The following is a 22,294-nucleotide window of genomic DNA, read 5'->3' as shown; positions in this document are numbered from 1 at the left end:
CTCTCGGGATCAGTGGCAGAGGAGGAAAGAGGTAAGGAAGATGAAAATGAAATCATGGAATGAGGAGGGTGTCATAACCGACTGCCAGAGGGGAAGCGAGACCTGGCCACGAAGTGAGGCACCATTAGATAGACGTCGGTGGTGCCCCATCTGTGACAGATCTTATCGAACACGATGGGGTAGAGTGTCCACTCGCCCGAGGAGAGTCTGATGACTAAGGAAGTCGGCGGCCCAATTGTCCACCCCCAGAATGTGTACTGACGATATTGCTGGCACGTGTCACTCGGCCCAGACCAGAATCCATGAGACCGCCGTCATAACGGATTTGCGGCGTGTTAAGCCCTGTCGGTGTATGTATGCCACGGCTGTGGCGTTGTCTGATTGAATGCATACTGGATAACCTGCTAGGAGATTCTACCAGTGGAGAAGGGAGATGTAGAAGACTCCATCAGCCAAAAAATAAATAAAGTTATAGCTCACAGAAAAAAGCGATACAAATTTTTTTTTCAATAAAACACTCTTTATTGTGTAAAAGCGCCAAAACATAAAAAAAAATATATAAATGTGGCACTGATGTAAACGTACTGACCCAAAGAATAACGCTGCCTTATCAATTTTACCACATGCGGAAATGCATTAAAAAAAAAAAAAAATTCCTGAATTGTTGGTTTTTGTTTATTCTGCCTCCCAAAAATCGGAAGAAAAAAGCGATCACAAAATGTCACGTGCCCAAAAATGGTACCAATAAAAACAAACATTCACTTGTCCCATAAAAAACAAGCCATCACATGACTGTCGGCCAAAATATGGAAAAATAATAGCTCTCAAAATATGGCGATGCTAAAACTAGTCTATGCAAAAAAAAAAAAAAAAAAAAAAAAAAAGCACCTTTTAGTGTGTGACAGCTGTCAATCATAAAAATCTGATATGAATCTGGTATCGCTGTAATCGCACCGACCCGAAGAATAAGGTCGTCTAATCACTTATACCGCACGAGGAACGGTGTAAGGGTTGGGATTTTTTTAAAAGTGAAAAAAAAAAAAAAAAAAAGATGATATGGTGACTAGTGTTGAGCGGAAGTGCTCACTACTTGAGTCTGCATCGGGTGCTCAGGTATGCGCTGAGTATCGCGGATGCTCGAGTGACATGCTCAAGTCTCCGCCCCATATGCTTCGTGGCCAAAAAAAACGTTGCGTGGATAGCCTGCCATGCACGAGTGGTCCCCGCATGTTTTTTTTTTTTTGGGTGTCTAACAACCATGAAACATGAACATGTCACTCGAGCACCCACGATACATGGTGCATACCCGAGTACTCAAGTAGCGAGCACTTGCACTCAAGACTAATGACAACTTGATGACCTAATGTTATCAAATTCTGTGTCGTACCTCTAAGTTCAAAATGTTCACTATACCCCTTGATAAAATCCTTGAGGGTTCTAGTTTTCAAAATGGGGTCACTTGTGGGGGGGTTCCACTATTTAGGCACATCAGGGGCTCTCCAAACGCGACATGGCTTCCACTCTCAATTCCAGCCAATTTTGTGTTCCTTCCTTTCTGAACCATGCCGTACGCCAAAACAGTCTATTTTCCCCACATATGGGGTATCGGTGCACTCAGGAGAAATTGCACAACAGTTTTTGGGGTCAATTTGCACTTCTTACCTTTGTGAAAATGAAAAATCTGGGGCTAAAAGATCATTTTTGTGGAAAAAGTTAGATTTTTTTATTTTCACGGCTCCATGTTCTAAACTACTGTGAAGCACCTTGGGGTTCAGGGTGCTCACCACACATCTAGATAAGTTCCCTGAGGGGTCTAGTTTCCAAAATTGTGTCACTTGTGGGGAATTTCCACTGTTTAGGCACATCAGGGGCTCTCCAAACACGACATGGTGTCCGCTAATTATTCAAGCAAATTTTACATTCAAAAACTCAAATGGCGCTCCTTTCTTTCTGAATCCTGCCGTGCGCCCAAACAGTGATTTTCCCCCCACATATTGGGTATCGGCGTGCTGAGGAGAAAATTGCACAACAAATTTTGGGGTTTATTTTTTCCTGTTACCCTTGTGAAAATAAAAATTGTGGTCTAAAGTAAAATTTTTGTGAAAAAAAATAAAAATGTTCATTTTTTTCTTCCACATTCCAAAAATTCGTGTGAAGCACCTGAAGGGTTAATAAACTTCTTGAATGTGGTTTTGAGCACGTTGAGGGGTGCAGTTTTTAGAATGGTTCCCTTTGGGGTATTTTCGGTCATAAGGGCCCCTCAAAGTCACTTCAATGTGATGTGGTCCCTAAAAAAATGGTTCTGTAAATTTTGTTGGAAAAACGAGAAATCGCTGGTCAACTTTTAACCCTTATAACTTCCTAACAAAAAAAAAAAATTGGTTCTAAAATTGTGCTGATGTAAAAGTAGAAACGTGGGAAATGTTATTTATTAACTATATTGTGCTACATATCGTTCTGATTTAAGGGCATGAAAATTCAAAGTTTGAAAATGTCTTTTTTTTTACAAATAAATGCAAGTCATACTGAAGAAATTTTACCACAATCATGAAGTACAATATGTCATGAAAAAACATTCTCAGAATCACCAGTATCCATTGAAGCGTTCCAGAGTTATTACCTCATAAAGTGACAGTGGTCAGAATTGTAAAAACTGGCCTGGTCATTAATGAGCCGACCACCCTCGGGGGGTTAAAGAATCTGTCACCAAATTTTTGCTATGTAATCTGAGAGCAGCACGATTTAGAATTTGGAAAATTAAGAAATTTTGAAACTCAGAATTTACTGCCATGGAGCCAGATAGCTAAGTCACAAAAAAATAGTTACGCACTTAAGACGTTAACATAATTTTTCCAACATTTCTTTATTTTGCTTGGCTGTTAGAAGGCTTAAAAGTTAAGCAGCAATTTTTTATAGACATTTACTAAATCTATTTTTGAAGTGACTGAGGGGCATTTATATTGGAAACCCTCAAAAAGTGATACCATTGTAAAAACTGCATGACTCCAAGTGTTCAAAACTGCAGGAACTTTCTTAATCTTTCAGGTGCTTAACCCATTCACCACCAAAGCCAGGTGTCCCCTTCCTGACCAGGCAAAATTTTTCAAATTCTGACCGATGTGTGGCAATAATTCTGGAATGCGACATCATATCTCAGTAATTATGACACATATTAGTGGTAAATTTAGGTCAATATGCTTTGCGCTTATGAAAAGATTGGAAATTTGACAAATTAAAAAAAATTCAAACTTTTCATTTTTATGCCTTTAAAAAAAGATGGTCATACCACTAAAAATAAACTAATATTTGCCACATGTCTACTTTACATAAGCAACTTTTTTTTAAAACAATTTTTTTGTTACATTAGAATTGTTAAAAGTTTATCAGCAATTTTTAATTTTTCCAACAAAATAAAAAATGTTGGTTTTGTAAATTAAGTGACTTTGAGGTGCCTATGTGACAGAAAATACCCAAAAGTAACACATTTTAAAAACTGCACCCCTCAAAGTCACATTCAAGAAGTTTATTAACTCTTTAGGTGCTTCGCCGGAATTAAAGCAATATGGAAGAAAGAATAAATACAATTTTACATTTTTCCCACAAAAATGTTGCTGTTGTCCCAAATGTTTCATTTAAATCGAGAAAAAGGAAAGAATGTACCCTAAAATTTGTTGCAATTTCTCCCAAGTACACAGATACTCCATATGTGGAGGAAAACTACTGTTTGGGCGCACGGCAGGGCTTGGAAGGACTAGAGCACCATTTGACTACAAAATTGCCTTCAATAGATAGTTAACGCCATGTCGTGTTTGCAGAGCCCCTGATGTGCCTAAACAGTGGAATCCCCCTGACAAGTGACCCAAGTTTGGAAATTACACACCTCAATGAATATTTCTAGAGGTATGGTGAGTACCTTGAACCCAGAAGTGCTTCACAGAATTTTATAACGCTAACCCGTGAAAATGAAAGAACACATTTTTCCATCAAATATGTTGGTTTTGCCCCAAACTTTTCATTTTCACAAGAGAAGCAGGAGTAATTGGGCAACAAAATTTGTTGTGCAGTTTCTCCCGAGTACGTCGATAACCCATATTTAGGGGAAAACTACAGGCAGTGCTCGGAAGTAAAGGAGACATATTTGAATTTTGGTGCGCCATTTTGACTGGAATTTATTGGAGAAACCCCCCACAAGTGACCCCATTTTGGAAACTACACCACTTGAGAAATTCATCTAGGGGTGAAATTAGCATTTTTAACCCTCAGGTGATTCACAGAATTGTATAATATTGGACTGAGTAAATTGAAGAAATTGATTAACAAATTGGATAAATTTTTCAAGTTTGCCAATACCCCATATGTGGTTGAAAGCTAGTTTTAAGGCAGAGTGCAAGGCTCAGAAGGGAAGGAGCACCATAGGAGTGCAGATTTGCTGGAATGGTTTGAGGGTGCCATGTTTCATTGGCAGTGTCCCTTACATTGCCAGTTAAACAGACACCACCAATAAATTTCCACACATTACAAACTACACCCCTCAATAAATTCATGCAAGGGTGCAGTTAACATGTGGACATCACATGTGTCTCACATCATTTTATACCATTGGGTGGTGAAGAAACAATTATCACATTTTTAACACTATAATGTTGTTTTAGCCTTAAGTTTTACATTTTTATAAGAATTAATAGGAAAAATTGCACAACTACCTGTGAGGTCCATTTTTCCCCCAGAGCACCAATACCCAACATGTAGCAGGAACCACATTTCAGGCACAGTGGAAAGCTCAGAAGGGAAGGAGCACCATATTGTAGTACAGATTTTACTGTTATGATTTACGGGTGCCATGACCCACTGGAAGAGCCCCTGAGGTGCCAGAACAGCAGAACCTTACCAAAAGTGACCCCCATTTTACAAACTACACTTCAGTGAATTCACCCTACACCACGGGTGTGTCACAGAATTTTAATACTATTGAGCAGTGAAGAATAAAAATTAAATTTTCCATTTTCGCACAGGAAAATGGGTAAAAATGGTACCAAAATTTGCCACACAATTTCTTCTGAATGTGGCAATACAGCACTGCTTAGCCATACAGCGAGACTCAGGATGGAAGGAGCATTATTTGTCTCTCTGTGAACAAGTTATAGTAGAATGTGTCACAGAATAGTACCTGATGAAGACACCCGAGCAGTCTCAAAAGATTGCTATTTGTTACCATCTTTTCAGTTAGCAATTAAAAGGCATCAACCACTGAGGACTCTTAAATTTGAATATTTTTCTATCTACTGCCTAAGGCTGTGTTCACACGATGCGTATTTCATGCGTTTCCGCGGCGTTTTTGCAGTTGCGTAAACGCCGCGGAAACGCATGAAAAACGCATGGTAGAAGGGAAGCAATGTTCCCCAATGGAAATCCGCATGTGCTGTGCCCATGATGCGGATTTTTCCGCAGCGTTAACGCTGCGGTCAAAAATCCGCAGCATGTCAATTAATTTTGCGGAAACGCGGCGATTTTGCCGCCATTGACTTGCATTAGAACGCGCCAATTCCGCAAGACAGCATTTGTACTTGCGTAATTGGTGCGTTCTAATGTGCGGATGGTACCCGGGTGTGGAGGAGAGGAGAGTCTCCTCCACACCCAGGTACCATTAAAAAAGCTGTAAAAGAAGAATAAAATAAAAAATAAATGTATTCTTACCTTCTGTCGGCCCGCACAGCGCTCCCGCTTGGTTCCCGGCACTTGCAGTGAGTTGTAGGACCTGCGGTGACGTCAGAGTCATGTGACGGGTCACGTGACGCTGACGTCGGCAGGTCTTTCAATTCAAAGTTGCCGGCGAGGGAGAACAGATTGAGCAGGACAGCGCGGGCCATCGGAGGTAAGTATATACACTCTCTCGGTTCACACTGTATAAATCCATGCCAGTTGCATGGATTTATATAGTGTGACCTAGTTATCAAGCACTTTCCAAGTGATGCTAACATCGCCTGGAAAGCGCTTGACAACCCGCATGCGGAAACGCATGTGAATCTGCATGTGGATCCGCATGTATTCTGCAGGAAAAACGCATGCACAATCTGCATGCGTTTTTTCTGCCAGGGAGATGCAGAAATGATGCAGAAATTTTCTGCTTTATTTCTGCATCGTGTGCACATAGCCTAACACAGTAAAACGATATTTTTTATCCTGTATTCATACCACAAAAATGTTGTTTCACGAGGGAAAATGGGTAGAAATGGTACCAAAGTTTATCGCACAATTTCTGCTGACCAAGCAATACCTCATATGTGGCTGTACAGTACACTGCTTACCCACATGGTGAGACTCGGGGGGGAGGAAGCGCTAGGACTCTTGGAGAATAAATTATTGTAGAATAGTTTGTGGACTCCACATACAGAGCCCGACGTACCAGAAGGGCAGAACCTCCCCCTCGAGTAACCCTATTTTGGAAATTACACTCAACTGGGAATTTATTTACAGGTGTAGTGACAATTTTAATGGATGATGCAGAGTTAAAAATGCAAACCTGCCATTGTAGTGCCCATACATTATGCCCAACCTGTGCTTCCGGAAACATGTACCCCGTAATTTAAGCGGGCCCTCAACGCTACAGAAGTGCCAAATTTGTGGACGCTGAACGTGGTTTAGGCGCATTGTGCAGCTTAGACGGAGGGGGGCATTTGGATCTGGGAGTGCAGAATTTGCTGGATTTCTTTTGCGGTGAGCAATTTCACTTTTCCAGAGCCTTTGTGCAACCAGTAAGGTGGAAACCCTCTATATTTCCACTGACAGGTGACGGACCTCAGTGGGGACTTGTTTTTTTGTGAATTAAATCAAAGCTTTTATTGGGAACATTTTACATAACATTTGGGATCACATCTATACGGTTCTCTACGTTGAGCACTTACATTGGGGTTTCCATCTAAATCTCCGAATGATGTGATTCAGATGAAACCCCTGAGGGATCCATTCTCCTCTATGATGATGCAACAGAGTTCCTCTGTACTCGGTCTGGTCTCTCATCATAGAGAGCAGAATAAATGTGAGCTGAGCCTTACTTAAATCTTTAGGAGGCAAAATGAACAAATCAACAGAATTGGTTTTATTTTTAACGCCTTCACTGTGGGTCAGCATGATTACAGAGACACCAGGTTTATTAGTTTTTTTGTGTTTGGCCACTTTTGCGCCCTAACCCCCCCCCCCCCCTTTTATTAAAAAAAAAAAAAAAACAGTTTTTGCATCCCCATATTGTGAGAACTATAATGTTTGTATATTTCTGCTGACAGTCATGTGAGGACTATAGCTTTTTTTTATTTCTCCACTGATGAAGCTGTATGGCGTCTTTTTTTTGAGGGAGAAGATGACGACGTTACCAGCTATTTAAATACGTCTTTTTTATTGCATTTTGTTCCACTTTTCTCAATGGTATGATGAAAAGGCATAGTTTGCCATTTTATGGTGTTCACTGAAGGGGTTAAATAGTGAGTTTTACAGTTCGGGTCGTTTTGGATGTGGTAATACAAAATGAGCACTTTTTTGTTTCTCTTTACAGACATATACATATTTATTGAATTATTTTTAATTTTTTGTTCTTATTTAAAATATTTTTACAATTTTTTAGTTTTTTTACTTTACTTCATTTCTTTATGGGATTTTACCTTTTATTACTCTGATCACTGGGATAATGCATTACACCTGTCAGTGTTACACAAACAAAAGACTTTTAGGCCATCCTTCTTGCATGGTCTAACAGGCCACTGTAGCTGGCAGACGGAGGTCATTATTTGACCTCAGATTGCCATGACTGCCATCAGGAGCCCGTGTTTGTGTCGCAGGGGTGCTGATTGGGTGGGAGAGGGCTTCTAAAAGCTGCGATAGCGAGAACGAGACAGACAGAGTAAAGAAACTTTCTACAGTCATGGTTATGCTGGCTTTATGGCCTCTTACTTGTTCAGAATCTGTGAAGGCAAGCTTCAGCAAATCTTCCACAAGCCCCATTTCTTGACATGTTTCATACATATGTTTCAGCAGCTCTTCAACATTCAATCGGCTGGAGTGGAGCTTTTGCAGATTCCAGGCCTCAAAAATGTGCCTACAAATTGTGATAGGTCATTAAATATACAGCCAGTGGATACCATAAACCTATCGCTGTGCCCCAATTCATCATGATTCTTTAATTGTCTAAAGACAACTAGAAATTAACATGTGACAAAGGCAACAAAACTTACCTGTTTTCTAAAAATACAGTCATGTGACGTTTGACCTCTGCACTGTTGAATATTGGAGGCTTCATAGCTAGAATATAGCGTAGGGCCAGTCTGTGGTCTCCATGGCACATTAAGGTCTCTATAATCAGATTGTGCTGCCATGGCATTACCTTACTTGTGGCAGGATGGAGCAGACAGTCCACTGAATTCTAGAAGTGGAAAAAAGATCTGTTATTCTTTCTTAAAGGGAACCTATCACCTCCAAAAAACATATTTCTCTGCAAAATGAGTGGTAATAATGCCCCTCTGCAGACTGACTGGCTGCTCTGCAGAGCGTCAACTGCAGGGACAGTGATTCCAGTCACGCTCACTGTATGGACTAGCAGCTCCCTGCACCATCCTATGGAAGAGAGCAAAGGAAAAAAAGCTAGAATAAAACTTAACCCTTTCAGGACATGGTGATTTTTTTTTTTTGCAGTCATTTTTTTTACATTTCGCCATCAAAAAATGTATGAGGGCTTATTTTTTACAGGACAAATTTTAATTTTGAATAGTGCCAATCATTTTACCACACAATATACTGAATAATGGTAAAACAAGCTTCAAGTGGGTTCAAATGGAGGAAAAAAAATGCATCCCAATCCTCCATTATTGGATTTTATTTTTTTTGAGGGTGTTCATTTGGCGGTTGACGGCAGTCCGATTACAGTGATACCAAACATGCAGCAATTTCTCTATACTTAACTAGAGACTTTGAGAACATGTTTCATGTGTAACTGGACACAATGGTTGCAGTGAGGAATAAATATGTTTTTTTTCTCATTTTGGCTCTGTTGCGATGATATTAGCAATGTATTTTGCACCTAACAACTTAACAATTGTTAAGTGCAAGGGGGTGTTCTTGTTTCCACAGGGGGTTGTGCACTTTTCCTCCAATCATAAGCAGGCAGCAACAAAGCATATAAAGAACACCCCCCACCATAGCTTAGAGCAGGTTTCTCCGTGTGAGATGTACCTCTTCTAGCCTAACCTCCTGCATGAGTGGCAGTGTGCAGGGAGGGGCAGTACAGCGGAGTTTAAAGGGAATCTGCCACCCCCTGGGAGATAGCAGACCTCTACTATGGCCATACAGGGGATAGAAAACGTGCTTTTATAAAAACACATATCTCTGCAATCAGACCTCTACTATGGGCCATACAGGTAGTATAAATTTACTTTTCTATACCCTGTATGGCCATAGTAGAGGTCTGATATCACCGGGGGGGGGGGGGACAGATTCCCATCAGACCTCTACTATGGGCCATACAGGTAGTATAGATTTACTTTTCTATACCCTGTATGGCCATAGTAGAGGTCTGATATCACCGGGGGGGGGGGGGACAGATTCCCATCAGACCTCTACTATGGGCCATACAGGTAGTATAGAGTTACTTTTCTATCACCTGCATGCCCATAGTAGAGGTCTCATATCTCCCAGGAGGGACAGATTCCCATCAGACCTCTACTATGGGCCATACAGGTAGTATAGATTTACTTTTCTATACCCTGTATGGCCATAGTAGAGGTCTGATATCACCGGGGGGGGGGGGGGGGGGGACAGATTCCCATCAGACCTCTACTATGGGCCATACAGGTAGTATAGAGTTACTTTTCTATCACCTGCATGCCCATAGTAGAGGTCTCATATCTCCCAGGAGGGACAGATTCCCATCAGACCTCTACTATGGGCCATACAGGTAGTATAGAGTTACTTTTCTATCACCTGCATGCCCATAGTAGAGGTCTGATATCACCGGGGGGGGTGACCGGTTCCCTTTAAATGTGTCCCATAAACCCTTCTGTCAGCTCTTTTCTAATCACTGATCGCACTGCAGACATAAACGGGATTACATCCTACTCACTGACAAACCTGCTCTACGCTATGGTGGGGCGTGTTTGCTATGTTGCTGCCGGCTTATGGATTGGTCAGCATCATACAGGTGTAAGAACCATACGTCACCAGTGACATCTCTGTGATAACTCATTAGGGGTAAAATTTAAGAAAAAAAAAAAAGGAAAAACACAAAAAACAAACATTTTATACTGCTCTGCAACCATTATTATATCCAGTTGAACATGGAAAATTTGGTGACCGGTCCTCTAAGTGGTCTTAGAAAGCAAAACATTATTTTTTTGTGTTGCCATTTTCCTAGACTCTTGTGTGCTATCCTGACATTTTTATTGAAACCAATTTTGTGTACGTATAATGCACGGTTTGCTTATTAATTACTTTTTTCCAGGTTGGTGAGGTGACCCAAAAAAATTAAATTCTAGCTTTTTTTTTATTTTTATGGAGTTCACTAATGGGTTAATTCGTTACGTATTTTAATGGACTGTACTTTTATGAATGCAGCAACAACAAATGTTTTTGTTCCTTTATTTTTAAACTGAGGAAAAGGGGGCGATTTTAATTTATTCAACTTTTAAAAACTTTTTATTCACATTTTTGTGAAACCGGTGATCGTTTATAGCACATACAGTAATGCAGTATATACAGTGGGGAAAAAAGTATTTAGTCACCAATTGTGCAAGTTCTCCCACTTAAAAAGATGAGAGGCCTGTAACTGACATCATAGGTCGACCTCAACTATGAGAGACAAATGAGAAAACAAATCCTGAAAATCACATTGTCTAATTTGGAAAGATTTTTTTTTTCACATTTTGGTGGAAAATAAGTATTTGTCAATTACAAACAAGCAAGATTTCTGGCTCTCACAGACCTGTAACTTCTTCTTTATGAGGCTCCTCTGTCATCCACTCATTACCTGTAGTACTGGCTCCTGTTTGAACTTGTTATCATTATAAAAGACACCTGTCCATAACCTCAAACAGTCACACTCCAAACTTCACTACGGTGAAGACGAAAGAGCTGGCGAAGGACACCAGAAACAAAATTGTAGCCCTGCACCAGGCTGGGAAGACTGAATCTGCAATAGGCAAGCAGCTTGGTGTGAAGAAATCAACTGTGGGAGCAATAATCAGAAAATGGAACACATACAAAGACCACGGATATTCTCCCTCCATCTGGGGCTCCACACAAGATCTCACCCCGTGGGGTTAAAATGATCTCCAGAATGGTGAGCAAAAATCCCAGAACCACACGGGGGGACCTAGTGAATGACCTGCAGATAGCTGGGACCAACTTTACAGGCTACCATCAGTAACACACTACGCCACCAGGGACTCAGATCCTGAAGTGCCAGACGTGTCCCCCTGCATAAGCCATTACATGTCTGGGCCCGTCTGAAGTTTGCTAGAGAGCATTTGGATGATCCAGAAGAGTATTGGGAGAATGTCATATGGTCATCTGAAACCAAAGTAGAACTGTTTGGTAGAAGCACAACTCAGCGTGTTTGGAGGAGAAAGAATGTGGAGTTGCATCCAAAGAACACCATACCTACTGTGAAGCATGGGGGTGGCAACATCATGCTTTGGGGCTGTTTCTCTGCCAAGGGACCAGGGCGACTGATCCGTGTACATGAAAGAATGAATGGGGCCAAGTATCATGAGATTTTGAGTGAAAACCTCCTTCCATCAGCAAGGGCATTGAAGATGAAACGTGGCTGGGTCTTTCAGCATGACAATGATACTAAGCACACCGCCAGGGCAACGAAGAAGTTTCTTCGTAAGAAGCATTTTTAAGGTCCTGGAGTGGCCTAGCCAGTCTCCAGATCTAAACCCTATAGAAAACCTTTGGAGGGAGTTGAAAGTCTGTGTTGCCCAGCGACAGCCCCAAAACATCACTGCTTTTAGGAGATCTGCATGGAGGAAAGGGCCAACATACCAGCAACAGTGTGTGCCAACCTTGTGACGACTTACAGAAAACGTTTGACATCTGTCATTGCCAACAAAGGATATATACCAAAGTATTGAGATGAACTTTTGTTATTGACCAAATACTTATTTTCCACCAAAATTTAAAAAAAAATTCTTTCCAAATCAGACAATGTGATTTTCAGGATTTGTTTTCTCATTTTGTCTCTCATAGTTGAGGTCTACCTATGATGACAATTACAGGCCTCTCGCATCTTTTTGAGAACTTGCACAATTGGTGGCTGACTAAATACTTTTTTTCCCCACTGTAGTTGAGATCGTGGTATTAAGAGGACAATGACAGAATCTTCAGCATACCACCGGCTGTCATAGTAACTAATCGGTCCCCACCAGATTGGCAGCAGTGTTTAAATTGGTAACCATCGCAACGGAAACTTCGCTCCGGCAGCGGCTGTTAGAGACTGATGCCGGCTAGGTCTTACAGCCAGCATTAGCCAAGTGTGGAAGAAGCTCAGCTCCTAAATCCCCTCCACACATGCGGACCCCTTCCTAGGATGTGAATTCATGTCCTAATTCTGGAAAATTAACTTTTTTTCATCCCTTTCTCCAGTAAGCTTTCCAGACATGATTCCATAGCCACTTACCTGCAGATTACCACTATATATGCAGATAAATAGCATATTTTTTTGGAGGTGACAGGTTACCTTAAAGATGTGCAGAAGCGGGCAGCTCAGAGAAATGAGTAATAAAATCCTTAAAAGCAGTTGTCTGGGACTTTGCTAGTGACGGATTATCGTTACGATAGGTCATCAATATCTGAATGCTGGGGGTGTGACATTTAACTCCCCCCCACCAATCAGATGCTTTAAGTGTCAGCTGTGGAGCTGCACAGCGCCATCAACTGTAAAGTGGCCACAACCTGGTACTACACATTTGCAGCCTGTACAGTACACGGAAGAGACTACTGTGCAGTTGTCGGACTGTGTAATTCCGCTTCACAACTGAGTACGTCTGGCTGCCAGTGGCAACTGGAAGAGCTGATAAGTGGGGGTGTGGAGAGTCTCACCCCCAATGATTGGAAACTGGTGACCTATCCTAAAGATTGTGAATCAATATTAAAGTCCCAAACCCTTTAACATACATAACATCAATTATAGACTATATATACATAGACACACACTGTACATTCAATTGCCGCAGCGCCTTGAGCAATGACGATGCTGTAGTTCCCAGCGGGTGACAGGTTGATGTGGACACAAGACAAGAATCGCAGACGTCTGCTCTGACAAAATAGTAAAGGCTGCAGTCAATACGCTGCGGATTTGCTGCGGCAGTCATGTGAAACAACAATGTCACCTGCCAGGAATAGCAGCGCCTATCTCGCTTGACTGCCAACCGTTGCGGAAGACTAATATACATTACTTTTCATTTCTAGGGGGAATGGAGTTAAGGGTTTGTCGGTAGTGGACAACCCCTGTAAATGAAGTGTGTATCTGAAGTAAAATGGTATGGATTGTGTGGAAGGACAAAACTCTAAATTCCCCGTTTTCTATTAGAGCCAGATCAGCTACATGTCAGCATTTCTGAAGGGGTTTCTTCTTTATAAAGCAAAGTGAAAAGGTATTTTTACTGAACCGGTTGAGTTCAGTAAAATTACCAGGATATTACCAGTCCAGATATCTACACAACCTTAAGGGTACTATAATAATTAAAAATACAAGAGTAAAAACAATACCTGATAATCATTGTGATCCAGAAGCCAAAAGCCTTGAGTAAGTTTTATTAGACCACAAGGGATGGAAAAAGCTGCGGGAAATGATTCTATGGAAGAATCCGGCTTATCTGAGAACGAGTACATGACATCCAACAAAAAATAGACCATCTGGTATACAAGTGGTTAAGGTTATTTGCAATACATAGTCTTGTAAATAATTATAAATGTTTTGCACAAAACTATATGTTTTGGTTTAGACAAGAGAACTCTAGCTTAATTTGTGAAAGAAATTGGTGAACTTTTGGCCCACAGTGTTGCACTTTAAGCCAGGCCTTTTCCACTAAACCATACGCCTTTGTCTGGCATAAATCACAAATATGGTGGAAATCATGAGACCTTTTTGTTTTAGGTCATCTGGTAAACGGAAAAAGGATACAATTGTGTGTTTGTTTATTTCATCTGTATCTTCTAGTAGATACACGTCTAGAAGTGCCTGCAACACACAGTGTTAAAGATCAGTTAGCAAGAACGAAAAAAGTTAAAAAGGGGTATTCCCATCTCAAAGATCAAGCAGTAGTTATAATATTAGCAAATACCTCCAATTAAAAATTAAGTATAGTTCTTCAGATTCACTATGTCGCTTACCTCATGTGCAGGGCATTGTAGTAACTTAAGTATCCATGGATAATACCACTAGCAACTAACTCACTATATGATTTATCATAACCATAGATACCCAAGTTACTGGAATGACAACTGACAACGTGCAGGGATGGTCAGCTGTAAGAGACAGCAGCCATCGTGATTCAGCGCAGTGACAGGACCTCGCAGCGGCGTACATGAACAGCAGTTTGCGGGAATGCACTACCCAAAGTGCCGTACATATATGGCAGATGTTGTGAAGGGGTAAATAATACCATATCGTATATCATTCTTCTTCCGAGTTAAGTTGTATGACTATCATCTTTTCTGTGCATGATTATAAGGGCAGCCATCCGATATGATGCTCCATTTCTAATCGGGGATAAATGTTCCTCTTTGGGAATGCAAGTTCCACGTTGGTGTGGGTCCCAACACCCAGACACCAACCGATTAGCAAGTCATCACCCATACTGCAAATAAGTGATAAAGGGGCTGTCCGGTTAAAACTAGTTGAGAGAGATGCTTTAGGGAGATAAAAAGTAGCATAGGACTATTATGAAGAAATTAAACATTTGTAAGTTTCAGCTTTACTTTTTTTTTTTTTAATTTTTCATACTACTATATTGAAAGAATAAGAAAAAAAATCAAAAAAGATGTTCAACATATCATATAAAGTACTGAAAAATGGGAAGACAACAGCAATGTGACCCAGTATATTCAATGAGAAAGGGATTTTACAGTAAGAAAAATGCAATTTTCACAATTCTATAATTGCGAGTTACAGGACCGTGAGCATCCCAGAGAACGCCCAATGGTTGGGGAAAAACAACAAATAACAAACCGCATACCAGACTGCAGCACCATATATCACAAGTTGGCAGAAGCCATAGTGTAAATCTTGTAAAATTTTACAAAAAGTGTGGACAGAGGCCAGATAGCAGCCAACCAGACTGCCCAGGAGGCTCCGACCAACCTCGTGGAATCAGCAGTAATCTTGAACAGTGGAGATTTACCCTTGGTCTTGTTAGCTTGCATAATAGCAAAACTGATCAATATGGGAATGGTTGTCTTGGAGGTTGACCAGCCTAGTGTGACCCATCAGGGATCACAAAAAGAGAATTGGATCTCTGGAAGATTTCCATAAGAAAGATAGGCCCTAATGGCTCTGACCATATCTAGACAGAGGGAAAACACTCACAGGGAGCAGGAGGATAGGCACAAGGAGGGGAGAACAATGTTATCATTAATGTGGAATGACTTGATCAACTTTTGGAAAACAATGTAGCACAGAGAACAAGAACAGCTTGTCCTGATGGGAAACAAAATAAGAGAGCCCCGCAGGAAAGGGTAGTGTGCTCAGGCACGCTATCAATGGAGGTTATTACCACAAGAAATCACACCTTTTGTAAAGAAATACGAGACACGCCACAGAAGCATGACATCAACTTGCTGCCACTTTTTAGAGTCCTGAACTTTTATCTGAGGGATACTGAATGAGAGAAGAGCAAGGTAGTGGCTCTAGACACTAGCTACCTGGGCTTCAACAGAGGGAGGTATAGAAAATTTGACAACTAATTACTCTGCAAGGAGAAAATTACCTCAAACCTCCTAGAGGAAGGCACGAGTCAGTCCGTACTGCCATTCTTTGGTAAGAGCATCACCAATTCTTCATGGTTGGATAAGAGAATGGTTGCCGGACTTGACGGAAGGAAACTACTTTTTGGGAAGGAGAGGAGGACACTACTTACTTGCCTTCGAGGGTGGCCCTCATTGCCCAGCAAAGGTCATGCAATGCAGAGGCTAGCTTAGTATTCTGCTCAGACTCAGAATCACTCAGAGGTAACCCCTGGAGAATCAGACTGGGCAGGGGCAGACGCAATCTCATCCGCGGTGGCACTGTCCGAGGAATGCCAGAGGATGTGTGGGAAGAAATCCTATGTCTTGTGAAAGCATCTGTGCATAGGGAAGTATGCGCCTCAATTTCTATGTGAGACAGGGCAGAATTACTCGACTTAGGAAAGAAAACATTGACACGCAAGTTGAGCTAGCAAGCGATCTAGAGAAATCAACTGTGGACTGGGAGAGGGTGGCCAGGTTACTTTGAGCCAAAGTCAAAGACCTGGCACATGCTGCTCAGTTCTTTAGGGGAATCTAAGGGGTTGTGAGTAGGCGAAGCATTAAGGCAGCCTCACTGACCACATGATAAACATTTGTCACAGAGCAAACAAACAAAATAGGTGACCAGTGCAACAGGGGGAAAGCTTCCTAAAATAAGTTCTCCCTTGGAAAAGGACATGGCACATAGAAAAAAATTAAATAGGACCAGGACGACGCCTAAAAGTACCAGGGAGAGGTTCAAGAGCTGTAAAATCACAGAACTGCGTCCCAAAATTATGTTGGCAGCAGAAAGGTGGCTGGAGCTGTAGAAAGGAGGTGTAGACGAACAGGAAGAACAGATGGAGGCAAAGGAGAAGCCCAGGACTGAAAGCCAGTAAAAAAAAAAAGTGACCGTCCCACAAACAGCGTGAAAAGTGCCCATTGACAACAAAAAGTCAAGCCTCAGATTATCCCGAGCAGGGAGAGCGAGATAAAATAGTTTTATGATATAGCACTACAAATTACATTTTGAAAATTAGGAAATAAAAAGGAGACAATCCCCAAACAAAACCAGGAGGAAGCCCCTAAGGCAGAGGTTTGGAGGAGCAATTCAGTAGGCAACAGTGCGATTTGGGGGAGGGTGGGTTATAATACTCATCCTTCCAATTTTTTTTTTGAAAGTCCACAGGCTAAACCCTTCAGGAACCTCTACGGATTAGGGGCTCAATAGCACTCCACTGCAGCATCAGCCTTGGTGGATCGATGACCGGCGGAGATGGATGAGGAATAAAAGTTATTTCATTGAGTTGCTGGACAACCTTCTGTTGCCCGCTAAGCATTAGGAACTTTACATCAACTTCAGAGGCAGACATTTGAAATAGTAGCGATATATCCAATAACTTTTGTTAAAGCTACCGGATAAAGTATAAAGGTCTAAAACTGCAATGGAAAAAAGGAGGGAAAAATGTCCCAGCTTCTAACATCCAAGAATTTATTGAAGTAATCGATAAAAAGATGGTAAGAAAATGTTTTCAAACGCTTAAAGAGGACCACACACCTGAACCTTTACTGATCATAATGAAGAGTCCACAGCAGAAACAGATCAGATACTTTCCATGCTGTTTTACACTGAACATGCATTTCAATGAGGTTCAGTTGTAAGATCCACTTCAGCACCCAATTAGCATTAACACTTTGGAAGAGAAAGAACTTGGCCTGTGATGTATAGTTAAATGGGTTTGAAGTGATTGGAACAGTACTAAACAGTTATGGCATAAACATAAGATTGCCTTATTGGTTTTTCTTACATGCAAGGTAGCAGGTGGATATTTGCCTGAGCCACCGTCTCTCTTCCATAAATGCTCAACTCTTTCTCCAAGCCGAGAAATCAGGTTATCGATCATCAAGGTAGAATTCCATTTACCTCTGCAACATAGGAAACATAAAAAGTGTTACCTTTATACCCCTAAAAGCAATAAAAAAAAATGTTGCGCAATATTATTAATCAGTTTGTATAACTCCTTAAAGGCAAGGGTCATGTTTGGCCTTCAGAACAATTTTTTAATTTTGTAATCTCTGCCTTCCGAAAATGTCTGAGAAGTTTTATTCATCTGTTATCATGGCCATATACATTTACAAATTTAAAATGCTTTCTTATATTTAATTAAATGTTACTTTTTTTCTCCCCCTTAACAGTCTCAGATTTGGATGTTGTCAATAAGTATTCAGCCCAGAGTCATTTATATACGGTCAGACCTGGACACTCCAGCGCTTCTAGAACCTTGTAATTGTGGCTTTCCAGCAGCACAAAGTAACATGTAGGTCGGACAGCAATTAACAGCCTCTGATCTATACAGAAGAACCTAATCCAATCCGGTCCCAATGATGGCATTTACACCAAAAGCTCTCTGCTCCAACTAAAACGTGTGCACTTTCATGCGGCAGAAATGGGGTGATGGAGAAGGATGAATGTGTTACCTAGCATGCAATTTTTGGGGAATAAATCCAATAAAAGGAGCAAGACTCTTTCCTTTATATTTTTCAATTTTGTGTCAAGGGAAAAAAAAAAAAAAACACCATCAGCAAAGGGCTTATTCAGACGTCTAAGCACAGACGCTAATGCACAGACTGGCTGCGGGTCTCCAGACCCAAGCGTGACAGCTTCATGTATTTCTATGAGCCGGTCACTCTCGAGTCTGGAGAGCAGTGGCCAGAATGTGCATTGCAGTTCCATCTCAGACAGTTTTTATGGACGTCTGAATGAGCTCCAATAGGGATTTCTGACAAACTGACTAGAAAAAGTGGTAGGGAACTGAAGTCCGTATTACAGAAAACAGAGCAACATTTTCACTACCTAGACAAATGCTCCAACTTTTTCCGACGCTCAGCATAGTAGTGCTGAACCAGTTGATAACTGTAGTATGGCCTGGTCAACTGCACGGCTCCATCTGACAGAATGAACAAGGAAAAAAAAGGGAGAATAAACAAGTATATAGCAAAATGAAAAACAAAAAGTACATTCATTTTGTTTTGGTCAAGGAAATAGTGACAATTGCAGCAAAACATTTATTAGTTAAGGGGGTTGTTCGGTCACAACAAATTTGATGACCTATCCAACAAGGCCATTTGCTAATTTTAAAAAAAAAATTCTTGCTCTAGATCAAAAGTGCATAATCTGTGGCCCAGGATACCCTTCTGTGTGCCCTCAACCATGTGCTTGGTCATATGTATTTTATATGTCATGGAGAAGACCAGCGAGGCATAGCACTGAAAGGGAAGGTAATTATGGTGTGCTGTGGGGTCATTTCTGGGGGAGCCGTATTGTGGCAGAATGTGCGAATCCTGATTCCTGTAGCACAGAAAGGAGTAGATCAGATGAAGAAATGTCACATGCGTGAATGGCCCTTATATGCATTGTAGATGATGGGAGAAGGGAAACACTAAACTGTTTCAGTGTCCTACATACAGTACAGACCAAAAGTTTGGACACACCTTCTCATTGAAAGATTTTTCTGTATTTTCATGACTATGAAAATTGTCCATTCACACTGAAGGCACCAACAGGACAATGACCCCAAACACATCTCCAGGCTGTGTAAGGGTTATTTGACCAAGAAGGAGAGTGATGGGGTGCTACGCCAGATGACCTGGCCTCCACAGTCACCAGACCTGAACCCAATCGAGATGGTTTGGGGTGAGCTGGACCGCAACAAGGGCCAACAAGTGCTAAGCATCTCTGGGAACTCCTTCAAGATTGTTGGAAGACCATTTCCGGTGACTACCTCTTGAAACTCATCAAGAGAATGCCAAGAGTGTGCAAAGCAGTCATCAAAGCAAAAGGTGGCTACTTTGAAGAACCTAGAATATAAGACATATTTTCAGTTGTTTCACACTTTTTTGTTAAGTATATAATTCCACATGTGTTAATTCATAGTTTGATGCCTTCAGTGTGAATGTACAATTTTCATAGTCCTGAAAATACAGAAAAATCTTTCAATGAGAAAGTGTGTCCAAACTTTTGGTCTGTACTGTATACTACAATGTATAGAGCTGAATGCATGGTCTCTTACTTTCTGGTCAGCAAACCAATTAGAATGGTACCTCTATTTTCCTCACGAGTGGGAGCTCTATAAATTGATCCAGCAACTAGTTGTTATTTACGGCACATACTTTCAATATAAAGTAAATGTCTCAGAAGGTAAGTCTTTAGTACTATTGCAGGCCATGGAGTTGGTTCGATCAGACCATGTTGTTCTCGGACCCAAAAAGGCTGTGCATTGGAGATGTTTTCTGCCTGAAGGTTTATGCCGGGGTCCCACTAGCTTATGGCATCAGATGAGAAATGCTAATGAGTGTGGGCTCCTGCTCTGCTGGGAGCGTGAGCCGAGTGTCAGTGCCCGGATTCTCTCGCATGAGGGGATCGCAGCACAGCTGGAGAGGGGACGGAGAAAGTCATTTCTCCATCTCCTGTTGCCGGCGGGAATCGCACTGCACTCGGGTGATATCCAAGTGCAGTGTGATGTTTCACACGCACCCATAGACTTATATGGGCGCGTACAATCCAATTCTCGGGTACAATCGTTTTCGCATGAGAAAATAATCGCAGATGTGAGCTACACCATAGGGTAACATTGGGGTGAGTGCAATCTGATTTTTTTATTGGATTGAACAGCAAGTGGGAGCAAGCCCTTACCTGGGTTATCTGGCAGAAGACCACAACGACAAAACCAAAGGACTACAGAGGCATAGTGACTTAAGAGCTTGGTCACTGAAAGCTTATTGGTTAAGTTAACTAATCCTAATGAAGGAAAATAGGAAATGTTTAAGTCAAATAATGTAGGAAACACGTTAAAATATTTTGCTGTATTTGATACACATTACTTATTTGATGATACTGCCTAGGCAAAAATCCGCTGACAAATGAAAACTGCATTAGACTGGGTAGAAGCCAAGAAGAATAATTGTCAACTTGATTTCCTTAACTTCTGGGTACTAGAAAAACTCAATGAAATGCACCCCATGGTGAGGGAAAGGGTCTATGTAGAAAAAGTTACGTTTTTGTAGGGTTCTTAGCATTTTGTCCTAATCACAAACTAATTCAAATGTTCATACTGATTGAGAAACCTGCTGACATGTAAGAAGTTTGGATCTGAAAGGATGGTGGCAGCTCAGCACTGCATTGTAGCACTTCAGCTGTGACTGCCCGGCCTCTGACTCCACTTGCAAATCCAGCAACAGACACTCACTGCTGAGTGGTCACTGCTCTCAAAACCGAACAAATTCCCATTTGTTTCATCAGTCGATAGTTTTTATAAGTTTTAGATTTCGTAATAATAGGCAAACTTAAAATTCTAGCTTGTTTATATTATTATAATTAGAGTTGTTATGAAAAAACAAAGAAAAACAAAACACAGATGCGTTAGGTAGACCTTTGTGTACCTTGTTTTGTAAGCTCTTTGGCCTCTTTCCTAAAACAGTTCAAGACAATTGTAAGGTTACTGAGGCGGAGCTGACAGTGGTGTAGAGACTGGAGTGTCTGAGAATCAATGAAATGGCATGAACCATCAAAAAGCTGTGCACCTGCGGGAGAGAGAACACGTTAGCTGATGATCGGCCTTATGAATGTTTACCATAGAAGGCTTATTCCAGTTCTGCACTACGATCACACACGGGCTTAGTTTGATACAATAGAAATATCACAGCTTTGTCACATGTGCTCAGTGTGAACCTGCTTTCATCTGTGAAGAGCACAGGGCGCCAGTGGCCACTTTGCTAATCATGTTGTTCTGTGGCAAATGCCAAGCGTCCTGCACGGTGTTGGGCTGTGAGCACAACCCCCATCTGTGGACGTCGGGTCCTCATACCACCCTCATGGAGTCGGTTTCTAACCGTTTGTGCAGACACATGCACATTTGTGGCCTGCTGGAGGTCATTTTGCAGGGCTCTGGCAGTGCCCCTGTTCCTCCTTGCACAAAGGCGGAGGTAGTGGTCCTGCTGCTGGTTTGTTGCCCTCCTACGGCCCCCTCCACGTCTCCTGGTGTACTGGCCTGTCTCCTGGTAGCGCCTCCAGCCTCTGGACACTACGCTGACAGACACAGCAAACCTTCTTGCCACAGCTCGCATTGATGTGCCATCCTGGATGAGCTGCACTACCTGAGGAACTTCTGTGGGTTGTAGAGTACGTCTCATGCTACAATGAGTGTGAAAGCACAACCAACATTCAAAAGTGACCAAAACATCAGCCAGAAAGCATTGGTACTGAGATTGGTCTGTGGTCCCCACCTGTAGAACCACTCCTTTATTGAGGGTGTCTTGATAATTGGCAATA

The 22,294-nt window shown here is 41.5% G+C and overlaps 1 protein-coding gene across 1 annotated transcript in view; it reads right to left on the bottom strand.

The window, feature by feature from the left end:
- The window catches only part of LOC141273778 (protein ELYS-like), a 113,166-nt gene that overhangs the window by 47,011 nt on the left and 43,861 nt on the right, over positions 1–22,294 (bottom strand). Inside the window, exons 15-22 of the mRNA XM_073686122.1 lie at positions 21,406–21,546; positions 20,660–20,764; positions 18,821–18,914; positions 17,775–17,892; positions 14,165–14,221; positions 13,750–13,896; positions 8,223–8,410; positions 7,942–8,086 (exon numbers count right to left, since the gene is read on the bottom strand). Coding sequence (XP_073542223.1) covers positions 7,942–8,086; positions 8,223–8,410; positions 13,750–13,896; positions 14,165–14,221; positions 17,775–17,892; positions 18,821–18,914; positions 20,660–20,764; positions 21,406–21,546 — 995 coding nt within the window. The remainder of the gene's footprint in view (positions 1–7,941; positions 8,087–8,222; positions 8,411–13,749; positions 13,897–14,164; positions 14,222–17,774; positions 17,893–18,820; positions 18,915–20,659; positions 20,765–21,405; positions 21,547–22,294) is intronic.

The sequence above is a fragment of the Phyllobates terribilis genome, unplaced genomic scaffold, assembly GCF_046119375.1.
Source record: "Phyllobates terribilis strain yellow unplaced genomic scaffold, ASM4611937v1 Scaffold_5__5_contigs__length_657084704, whole genome shotgun sequence".
Classification (NCBI taxonomy): domain Eukaryota; kingdom Metazoa; phylum Chordata; class Amphibia; order Anura; family Dendrobatidae; genus Phyllobates; species Phyllobates terribilis.
The sequence above is the reverse complement of the archived record's forward strand: the minus strand, read 5'-3'. Positions and strand labels throughout refer to the sequence as shown.